General features: G+C 42.1%; 1 protein-coding gene across 1 annotated transcript in view; it reads left to right on the plus strand.

The window, feature by feature from the left end:
* LOC132887227 (mucin-2-like) overlaps positions 1-11,539 on the plus strand; it is a 36,886-nt gene extending 25,347 nt beyond the window's left edge. The window contains exons 12-13 of the mRNA XM_060922722.1: positions 9,264-9,366; positions 11,122-11,539. Coding sequence (XP_060778705.1) covers positions 9,264-9,366; positions 11,122-11,138 — 120 coding nt within the window. The 3' untranslated portion in view covers positions 11,139-11,539. The remainder of the gene's footprint in view (positions 1-9,263; positions 9,367-11,121) is intronic.
* The last annotated feature ends 747 nt before the right edge of the window (positions 11,540-12,286 follow it).

A 12,286-nucleotide genomic window follows, 5' to 3' on the forward strand; every position in this document is an offset into this window, starting at 1 on the left:
GCTTCCAGACTGACAAACAGATCCTGGCTAACCAACCGGACATAGTGGTGGTGGACAAAGAGCAGAAGAGGGTGGTGGTGATAGATGTGGCGATCCCAGCTGACGCCAACATCAGGAAGAAGGAACATGAGAAACTTAAGAAGTATCAAGGGTTGAAAGAACAGCTGGAATGGATGTGGAAGGTCAAGGGTTGCGTGGTCCCCGTGGTAGTGGGGGCACTTGGGGCAGTAACCCCCAAACTGGGAGAGTGGCTCCAGCAAATCCCAGGAACAACATCTGAAGCCTCAGTCCAGAAGAGCGCAGTACTAGGAACATCGAAGATACTGCGCAGAACCCTCAAACTCCCAGGCCTCTGGTAGAGGACCCGAGCTTGAGGATGACATGGATACCACCCCCCCCGCCGGGGGTGAGAAGGACATATGTATGTTTCTTACAAGGACTAGCTGTTACAATCCCTAATGAATCAGCTTGGCACTTGCCTTGAGTGGATCAGGTCGACATGTCCTCTTGGTTGGGTTGAGCTTGGGAGTGACCACTGATGCCCCTTTTCCACCAAAGCAGTTCCAGGGCTGGTTCGGGGCCAGTGCTTAGTTTGGAACCGGGTTTTCTGTTTCCACTGACAAAGAACTGGCTCTGGGGCCAGAAAAACCGGTTCCAGGCTAGCACCAACTCTCTGCTGGGCCAGAGGAAAGAACCGCTTACGTCAGCGGGTGGGCGGAGTTGTTAAGACCAACAACAATAACAAGACCGCAAAAGATCACCATTTTTAAGCGACGAGAAGCAGCAGCTGTACAAACGCGAAGTCATCCATTATTATTATTATTATTATTATTATTATTATTGTTGTTGGTGCTGCTGCTTCTTCCATGTTGTTTTTGCTTCGATATTCGTGCCAAGGTTTATGCAAACGTAGTGACGTAACTGACATATACAGTGACGTAATGATGTATACAACGACGTAACTGACGTATACAGCGACGTAATGACGTGTCTTCCCTTAGCACCGCGAGCTATGGAAAAGCAAACTGGTTCTCAGCTGGCTCGCAAGTTGAACGAGTTGTGAACCAGCACCAGCACTGGCCCCGAACCAGCCCTGGAACTGATTTGGTGGAAAAGGGGTATGAGTGATGTTTTTCCAATGAAACAAATCTTCAGTTGTGCACCACAACATCATTGGGTGTTTCAGCCATTTATCACAATACACCCTCAGTTGTGGCAGGCCCATCGCAGGCTGATCAGACCCGGGTGTGTGCCACATGGAACTAAGTGCTCATTTAGCTCCCCATGCTGGCACTTTTCTTCTCAGCCACAGCCAGTGACTGCACTTCTCAGTGACTGAAGCGAGTTCCTTGATGATCTTCTTCTTGGTCTGCCCTCTGATTCCTACTTCCTTCAGGAATCTTCCTGTGGAGCTGGCAACAAAGCCCCTGCAGCCCACCTCCACTGGGCACACCTTCACAGTCCAGCCCCAATCCTCTGCTTCAGCTGCCAAGTTGGCATAGTGCAGCCTTTTTCTTTCATATGCCTCATCAATGGCATCTTCCCAGGGGACAGTCAGCTCAACTATGAAGACATGGTGGCAGGAGTTGGACCAGAGCACCAGAGCTGGATGCAGATTGGTCACAGCAATCTCCGATGGGAAAGTAATCCTCTGGCTTAGGTCAGCCTGCATTTCCCAGTCTCTCACTGCATTTAGTTGGCTGGAGTCTGAGGGTTCGATCTTGGTCAGCTGCTTCTGGCCTTCCTGGACAAAGGCTGTTTTCTGTGGGAGAGTACCCTGAGCAGCTGGTGGGATGGCATTGATTGTAACTCTCCTGTGCTCAATTGCAAAGGCTAAGGATTTCAGTACTTTATTGTGCCGCCAGGTGTATCTTCCTTGGGTCAGGCAGCTCTTACAACCCACTAAGATGTGTTTGAGGGTTGCTGGGGCCGCACACGGGACACGCTGGATCCTCTCCAAGCCAGAGATGTAGGTTTGCTAGAGAGGGGAGAACATCGGAAGTTGCTCTGATGATGAAACTTAGCCAGTTCACCTCCATGTTCCACATCTCGCTCCAGGTGATCTTACTTTTCTCTATGCCATCCCATCTCATCCACTGGTCTTGCTGTGCTTGGGAGATTGCTCTGGCATACCTAGCTGCTTCCTCCTGGTGTCACACCTCCTCCACCACCATGTGCCATCGTTCAGTTGAAGTCGCCTTTTGCCATGTGGGTGCAATTGTTCCTAATCCGAAGCCTCCTCTGCTGTATTGGATGTGTCCCATGATGTCCTGGTGTCTGAGAGCAGCCTGTGCATCTGCCACTGCATTGTGTGGCTTCCACTTCTTCCCTCTTGCCAGGGTGGGAGCAGCACCTCATATCAAAGGATCCCAGGACTCGGTAAGGGTCAACTCCAGCCGTGCTTTGGCACATTTGTACTCCTCCACCAGGCTTGAGATAGGCAGAGAGAGAGCTCCATTCCCATACAGTCTCACACTGCTCAAGCGTCTTGGCAGCCCAAGCCACTTCCTCAGCTGGGCATTCACCAGTCTCTCCAGTCTATTGGCATGGGATAATCCAACTTCGTAGATGGTAATGGGCCACATGAGATGGGGCAGGAGACCAAAGTGGAAACACCACATCTTCAACTTCCCTGGAAGACCAGTGCTGTTGATTTGGTTCAGGCCGTGCATTGTATCCTGCCTAAGTTGTTCCACTTGTTCAGCATCTTTGAGGGCTGCATTGTACCAACGTCCAAGACTTTTGATGGGTTTCTCCAGGATCGTTGGTATTGGCTCCCCGCTGATGCAGAACCTCTCATTGGAGAGTTGGCCTTTAATGATGGAGATGCTGCGGCATTTACTGGATTTAATCTTCATTCGAGCCCAGTTGATGTTTTCCTGGAGTTTGTTCAGCAGACGTTTGGTGCACGGCTTTGTTGTTAAAGTCATCAGGTTGTCCATATATGCCCTGATTGGAGGAAGACGCAGCCCATTCTCCAAACGTTCGCCTCCAACCACCCACCGTGATGCTCGGATGATCATCTTCATTGCCATAGTGAAAGCCAGGGGAGAAATTGTGCAGCCTGCCATTATTCCAATCTCCAGGTGTTACCAGGCAGTGGTGCTGTCCTGTGTTGTGACACAGAACTGGAGGTCTTGAAAGTAAGCCTTGACCAGCTTTGTTATGCTCTCAGGGACATGGAAGAACTTGAACGCCGTCCAGAGTATTTCGTGTGGCACTGACCCAAAGGCATTGGCAAGATCTAAGAATATACAGTATATACAGAGGTGGACAGTAATGAAGTACATTTACAGTACTTGAGTACTGTACTTAAGTACACTTTGAGTATCTGTACTTTACTTGAGTAATATTTTTTGGAAACTTATGACTTAACTTCACTAAATTTGAAAGACAAATATCATACTTTTCACTGCACTACATTTCTATCAAGGTCCTCGTTACTCATTACTATGAAGCAACTTTGAAAGTGGATGTTTTTTCTTTTCTTTTCTAAAATGTGATTGGCTTTCTCAATGTCACCTGCAAAAAAAACAGTTAGTAATTACTAGGGTCACGTCACATCCATAGACTGTATAAAATCAAGTTCAATGATTTCTCCGCAGCATTATTTAAACACGATCAGTTGATGGCAGAATGGAAGGAAGCAGTTCTTCTGGGGAATGCATGCACCCATGGCCCATGAACCCATGTTTCAGTTTTCTGAAAGCATTAAAGATTAATTTAGTTTTAATTGTTTGCTTTGTTTGCCTAAAACAAACCATATCAGGGCCTATACAAACTCACTATCCAACCTGCAGAAGCATATTGATGTATGTAAACATTTTATTCCAAGAGAAAGCTTGCAGTGAAGATGTCTGTGCTTTTGGAGCTAGCAATAATGTTGCAATACCGTAGCTATGCAGTCTGGTTAGTCAAATGACTTTCTATGGACTTGCCCACCAAGTTGCTGTAGTCTTGTCCACGGCTAACATTAACACATGGCTAGTTAACTTGGACATTGTTAGTTAGCATGTAAAAACAGAGTGACGCTAACATGAATAATGTTAACTTATCTGAAGTCCTTTCAGAAATATGTTTTAGCATAATGTTGCCAAATAAACAATGTAGAAATCTGTGTTTATCTCTGTTTAAAGGTGTTTATTCTCCAGGTTCAACAAGCTAGTCAGTAAATCCAGTAGGTTGCTTCAGAGGCATTAGGTATTGTTAATGTTGTGGTAATAATACAAAAGTGCATTGACAGAAAATGTACTTTTAATACTTAAGTATTTTTAAAAGGAAGTACTTCAGTATTTTAATTTAAGTAAAAATTTGACTGTACAACTTTCACTTGTATCGAAGTAACATTTGACCAGTGGGATCTGCACTTTGACTTAAGTAATGAAGTTGGGTACTTTGTCCTCCTCTGTGTGTATATATATATATATATATATATATATATATATATATACACTGAGTGCAGAATTATTAGGCAAGTGAGTATTTTGACCACAACATCCTTTTAATGCATGTTGTCCCACTCCAAGCTGTTTAGGCTTGAAAGCCTACTACCAATTAAGTATATCAGGTGCTGTGCATCTGTGTAATGAGAGGGGGTGTGGTCTAATGACATCAACACCCTATATCAGGTGTGCATAATTATTAGGCAACCTCTTTTCCTCAGGCAAAATGGGTCAGAAGAGAGATCTGACAGACTTTGAAAAGTATAAAATTGTGAGATGTCTTGCAGACGGATGCAGCACTCTTGAAATTGCGAAGATGTTGAAACGTGATCACCGAACAATCAAGCGTTTCATTGCAAATAGTCAACAGGGTTGAAAGAAGCGTGTGGGGGAAAAAAGGCGCAAAATAACTGCACATGATCTGCGGAAAATCAAGCGTGAAGCTAACAAGCAGCCATTAGCATCCAGTTCTGCCATATTCCAGAGTTGCAACATTCCTGGAGTGTCAAAGAGTACAAGGTGTGCAATACTGAGGGACATGGCCAAGGTAAGGAAGGCTGAAAAACGACCACCACTGAGTAAGGCACACAAGATAAAACGTCAAGACTGGACCAAGAAATATCTTAAGACTGATTTTTCTAAGGTGCTGTGGTCTGGTGAGATGAGAGTGACTCTTGATGGGCCAGATGGATGGGCCTGTGGCTGGATCAGTAATGGGCACAGAGCTCCACTCCGACTCAGACGCCAGCAAGGTGGAGGTGGAGTACTGCTATGGGCTGGTATCATCAAAGACGAGCTTGTTGGACCTTTTCGAGTTGAGGATGGACTCAAACTCAACTCCCAGACCTACTGCCAGTTCCTGGAAGAAACCTTCAAGCAGTGGTATAGGAAAAAGTCAGCATCTTTCAAGAAGAACATGATTTTCATGCAGGATAACGCTCCATCTCATGCGTCCAAATACTCCACTGCGTGGCTAGCCAGTAAAGGTCTGAAAGGTGAAAAAAATAATGACATGGCCCCCTTGTTCACCTGACCTAAACCCCATAGAGAACCTGTGGTCCATTATAAAACGTGAGGTCTACAAAGAGGGAAAACAGTACACCTCTCTGAACAGCGTCTGGGAGGCCGTGGTTGCTGCTGCACACAATGTTGGTCGTGAACAGATAAAGAAATTGACAGAATCTATGGATGGAAGGCTTTTGAGTGTCCTCATGAAGAAGGGTGGCTATATTGGTCACTGATTTTGTTTTTGTTTTGTGTTTGAATGTCAGATATGTTTATTTGCAAATCTGGAGTTGTCATATCAGTGTACCTGGTGAAAATAAATAAGTGAAATGGCTACACATTTGGTTTTTATTAAGTTGCCTAATAATTCTGCACAGTGAAAGTTACCTGAACACATACATATTCTCCTAAAATGGCCAAAACTAAAAACACCCCACTCTAACTTCCATACATATTCAGCTTTGATATTTATGAGTCTTTTTGTTTGATTGAGAACATAGTTGTTGTTCAATAATAAAACTAATCCTCAAAAATACAACTTGCCTAATAATTCTGCACTCCGTGTATATATATATATATATATATATATATATATATATATATATATATATATATATATATATATAATCACTGTTGGCAGCATGGTGGTGTAGTGGTTAGCATTGTCACCTCACAGCAAGCCCAGTGGCTGACGAGGGCCTTTTTGTGTGGAGTTTGCATGCTCTCCCCATGTCCACGTGGGTTTCCTCTGGTCCACAGTCCAAAGGCATGCAGGTTAGGCTAATTGGTGGCTCTAAATTGACCATAGGTGTGAATGTGAGTGTGAATGGTTGTTTGTGTCTGTCAGCCCTGCGATGACCTGGCGACTTATCCAGGGTGTACCCTGCCTCTCACCCACAGTCAGCTGGGATAGGCTCCAGCTTGCCTGCGACCTTGTAGGACAGGATAAGTGGCTACAGATAATGGATGGATGGAAATATATATATTGCACTGTGGGCAGCACGGTGGTGTCATGGTTAGCACTGTCACCTCACAGCAAGAAGGTTCTGGGTTCGAGGCCAGCAGCCGATGGGGGCCTTTCTGTGTAGAGTTTACATGTTCTCCCCTGTCTGCGTGGGTTCCCTCTGGGTGCTCCAGTTTTCCCCACAGTCCAAAGACATGCAGGTTAGGATAATTGGTGGCTCTAAATTGACCGTAGGTGTGAATGTGAGTGTGAATGACTGTTTGTCTCCATGTGTCGGCCCTACAATGATCTGGCGACTTGTCCAGGGCATCCCTGGCCTCTCATCCATAGTCAGCTAGGACAGGCTCCAGCTTACCCACGACCCTGCACAGGATAAGCGGTTACAGATAATGGATGGATATTGCACTGTAATGAAGTTACATGAAGAGGTACAATAGCAATAGAAATGTTTGTTGGAAATGTACTGTATATTGCACTTTACTTAGATGGAATTACATGAAGAAGTGTAAGAGATGGGGAGAATGAGGGAGAAGTGATGACAAAACCTAGTTATTTTCTGTTATTGTCCTGGTTTAGAGCTCGAATGGCCTGGGGGGAAAAGCTCTTCCTCATTCTCTCTGTGTTGGCATTAAGGGAGTGAAAGCACTTCCCTAACCTCTACAATTTATGGTTGAAATGGCTGAAGTCCTTCATTATCTTCCCAGCATGATTAACTGTTGTTTATTACAGAAATCAGGGCATCTGTTTAATAAACAACAGTTAATCATGTGTTGTGGCACAGTGGTTAGCGCTGTCATCTCACAGCAAAAAGGTTCTTGGTTCGAACCTTATGGCTGACGGGGGCCTTTCTGTGTGGAGTTTGCATGTTATCCCCATGTCTGTGTGGGTTTCTTCTGGGTGCTCCAGTTTCCCCCGCAGTCCAAAGTCATGTGGATAAGTTAACTGGCTACTCTAAATTGCCTATAGGTGTGAATGGTTGAGAGGAGAAAACCTCTATAATAACCCAGTAGAAGGCAACGGGAAACTACTACTGTAAATTCCCTATAAACTGTGACACAGACAGAATCATATGTTGTCATGTTTGATATTCATTCACTTACAGTATTTTCATCCTACATTTCTCTAGAATGTCCCTTCATGCTTTCTACTTATCTTCTTTGTAACCATTGTAACCCTCAGTTTCCTCTAATTTGTCTTATTTATGTTTATCCTTTTTTGACTTTTTTGTGTCATATTTTTCTGTTTCATGCTTTTCTGTGGTCACTGCTGTTGAATCATGTACAACCCCGATATCAAAAAAATTGGGACAAAGTACAAATTGTAAATAAAAACGGAATGCAATGATGTGGAAGTTTCAAAATTCCATATTCAGAATAGAACATAGATGACATATCAAATGTTTAAACTGAGAAAATGTATCATTTAAAGAGAAAAATTAGGTGATTTTAAATTTCATGACAACAACACATCTCAAAAAAGTTGGGACAAGGCCATGTTTCCCACTGTGAGACATCCCCTTTTCTCTTTACAACAGTCTGTAAATGTCTGGGGACTGAGGAGACAAGTTGCTCAAGTTTAGGGATAGGAATGTTAACCCATTCTTGTCTAATGTAGGATTCTAGTTGCTCAACTGGCATTGTCATGTTGGAAAATGCAAGGTCTTCCCTGAAAGAGACGTCGTCTGGATGGGAGCATATGTTGCTCTAGAACCTGGATATACCTTTCAGCATTGATGGTGTCTTTCCAGATGTGTAAGCTGCCCATGCCACACGCACTAATGCAACCCCATACCATCAGAGATGCAGGCTTCTGAACTGAGCGCTGATAACAACTTGGGTCGTCCTTCTCCTCTTTAGTCCGAATGACACGGCGTCCCTGATTTCCATAAAGAACTTCAAATTTTGATTCGTCTGACCACAGAACAGTTTTCCACTTTGCCACAGTCCATTTTAAATGAGCCTTGGCCCAGAGAAGATGTCTGCGCTTCTGGATCATGTTTAGATACGGCTTCTTCTTTGAACTATAGAGTTTTAGCTGGCAATGGTGGATAGCACAGTGAATTGTGTTCACAGATAATGTTCTCTGGAAATATTCCTGAGCCCATTTTGTGATTTCCAATACAGAAGCATGCCTGTATGTGATGCAGTGGCATCTAAGGGCCCGAAGATCACGGGCACCCAGTATGGTTTTCCGGCCTTGACCCTTACGCACAGAGATTCTTCCAGATTCTCTGAATCTTTTGATGATATTATGCACTGTAGATGATGATATGTTTAAACTCTTTGCAATTTTACACTGTCGAACTCCTTTCTGATATTGCTCCACTATTTGTCGGTGCAGAATTAGGGGGATTGGTGATCCTCTTCCCATCTTTACTTCTGAGAGCCACTGCCACTCCAAGATGCTCTTTTTATACCCAGTCATGTTAATGACCTATTGCCAATTGACCTAATGAGTTGCAATTTGGTCCTCCAGCTGTTCCTTTTTTGTACCTTTAACTTTTCCAGCCTCTTATTGCCCCTGTCCCAACTTTTTTGAGATGTGTTGCTGTCATGAAATTTCAAATGAGCCAATATTTTGCATGAAATTTTAAAATGTCTCACTTTCGACATTTGATATGTTGTCTATGTTCTATTGTGAATACAATATAAGTTTTTGAGATTTGTAAATTATTGCATTCCGTTTTTATTTACAATTTGTACTTTGTCCCAACTTTTTTGGAATCAGGGTTGTATACCCAAAAAACTGGATGTTTTGGGTTTTTTTTTTGGGGGGGGGGGGGGGGATGACAAAGAACAAATATACTTCTCATATGAAGTAACATTATTCCTTCTTCTGGTTCTGTTCCTCAGTGTGACATGTGTTTTCATGCTCTTGGAAATCTGGAGGCAGGCGACTCTCTGTGGGTGCACAGGGGAAGGGTGACATGTGACAACTGTTACATAAAGACCAAAGGTAATATTTGAGCTGGTCACAACCCCTTAGCATGTATGTAGCATGATGAACATGAATCAGTTAATTAATCATTTAAGTATGTACAGTGGTGCTTGAAAGTTTGTGAACCCTTTAGAATTTTCTATATTTCTGCATAAATATGACCTAAAACATCATCAGATTGTCATATAAATCCTAAAAGTAGATAAAGAGAACCCAGTTAAACAATTGAGACAAAAAGATTATACTTGGTCATTTATTTATTGAGGAAAATGATCCAATATTACGTATCTGTGAGTGGCAAAAGTATGTGAACCTTTGCTTTCAGTATCTGGTGTGACCCCCCTTGTGCAGCAATAACTGCAACTAATGTTTCCGGTAACTGTTGATCAGTCCTGCACACCGGCTTGGAGGAATTTTAGCCCATTCCTCCGTACAGAACAGCTTCAACTCTGGGATGTTGGTGGGTTTCCTCACATGAACTGCTCGCTTCAGGTCCTTCCACAACATTTCAATTGGATTAAGGTCAGGACTTTGACTTGGCCATTCCAAAACATTAACTTTATTCTTCTTTAACCATTCTTTGGTAGAACGACTTGTGTGCTTAGGGTTGTTGTCTTGCTGCATGACCCACCTTCTCTTGAGATTCAGTTCATGGACAGATGTCCTGACATTTTCCTTTAGAATTCACTGGTATAATTCAGAATTCATTGTTCCATCAATGATGGCAAGCCGTCCTGGCCCAGATGCAGCAAAACAGGTCCAAACCATGATACTACCACCACCATGTTTCACAGATGGGATAAGGTTCTTATGCTGGAATGCAGTGTTTTCCTTTCTCCAAACATAACGCTTCTCATTTAAACCAAAAAGTTCTATTTTGGTCTCGTCCATCCACAAAACATTTTTCCAATAGCCTTCTGGCTTGTCCATGTGATCTGCAAACAAAGATCTGCAGTCTGCAAAATGCAGACAAACAGCGATGTTCTTTTTGGAGAGCAGTGGCTTTCTCCTTGCAACCCTGCCATGCACACCATTGTTGTTCAGTGTTCTCCTGATGGTGGACTCATGAACGTTAACACTGGCTAAATGTGAGATATGTCTTCAGTTGCTTAGAAGTTACCCTGGGGTCCTTTGTGACCTCGCTGACTATTACACGCTTTGCTCTTGGAGTGATCTTTGTTGGTCGACCACTCCTGGGGAAGGTAACAATGGTCTTGAATTTCCTCCATTTGTACACAATCTGTCTGACTGTGGATTGGTGGAGTCCAAACTCTTTAGAGATGGTTTTGTAACCTTTTCCAGCCAACAACGCTTTTTCTGAGGTCCTCAGAAAACTTTTGTTCATGCCATGATACACTTCCACAAACGTGCTGTGAAGATCAGACTTTGATAGATCCCTGTTCTTTAAATAAAACAGGGTGCCCGCTCACACCTGATTGTCATCCCATTGATTAAAAACACCTGACTCTTATTTCACCTTCAAATTAATTGCTAATCCTAGAGGTTCACATACTTTTGCCACTCACAGATATGTAATATTGGATCATTTTCCTCAATAAATAAATTACCAAGTATAATATTTTTGTCTCTCTTTTTAAACTGGGTTCTCTTTATCTACTTTTAAGATTTATATGAAAATCTGAGGATGTTTTAGGTCATATTTATGCAGAAATATAGAAAATTCTAAAGGGTTCACAAACTTTCAAGCACCACTGTAGTTATGATGTGAGCCAGAGTGTATGCATTATTTACAAATATTGTCTCCTTTTCTAGATAAGTGGTATCGCTGAAGACATGAAGTCTGTTTTGTACCCTTGAAAAAGAAACATCGGGACCAGTCTTCTGGGTTTAAATCAAAACATAATTCTTTTTGTAACATCTAAATGGCATGTTTGAAGAATTTCTTTGACATATTTGCATGGGGAAAAGATGTGTATATATCTGTGCTTTTTGTTTTTTGCATAATGGTTCTGGAAATATATGAATACATACATATAATCTGCAATAAAAATACAAACAAACAACATACAGTAGACTACAGGTGCTAAAAGAACTTACGTTTGGATGGTTTGGGTTTTTTTTGTCAATGATGAATTGACTCTAATAGACAGTATATATGCAGATCAGCAATATAGGTGATGGATGGATAAATGGATGGATGGAGTAATAAAATAGTTGATGAGTACTTCAATATTTTACTAGTCTTGCCTGATTTCATTGATACTGTACTTTTGTGGCCTATAGTCTTGACGAATATTATTTTTAGCTTAAGATTTCGACTGGTAGCTTTATTTCTACATGGCTTGCATGTAATAAAATTAAACAGAGTCATGCCACGAAGCGACATGGCCCAATAAGTGACATGGCAGGTAACTGACTGTGTTTTAAGTTGTTATTTACCATGTTTGTGTAAATATAAAGATCATAAAGCATGTTCAACAGAAGGAGAAACATTGTGCACATCAATACAAGCAAACATCTTTGATTTCAATGCTTTTAACCTGCCGATGTCCCAGAATTGATCAGAAACATTTATTACTTCATGTACTGCAACCCCTTCCTAGAAATGAAGCATCATTATATTTGATAAGTTCCCACAGTCTACAGTATACATTGGAGAGTTTTAACCAAAAGCAAAAACATTAATTAATAATATGAAACTGTTGGTCACCCATGGTAGAAAATGGATAGCAAACAGAATTTAATGGGAATTAATTGCTAATATGAAATATAATTAATAAATCAATAAGATCACAATGATGTGGTGCAGGAGCACACAGGTAACGACCAAAACTACAGTCATCTCTAATATCAGCCTTATAATTCCTTCTCATATATATATATGTGTGTGTGTGTGTGTGTGTGTGTATATATATATATATATATATATATATATATATATATATATACACACACACACACACAGAGGATACAGTGT

This window comes from Neoarius graeffei, chromosome 5, assembly GCF_027579695.1.
Source record: "Neoarius graeffei isolate fNeoGra1 chromosome 5, fNeoGra1.pri, whole genome shotgun sequence".
NCBI classification, from domain to species: domain Eukaryota; kingdom Metazoa; phylum Chordata; class Actinopteri; order Siluriformes; family Ariidae; genus Neoarius; species Neoarius graeffei.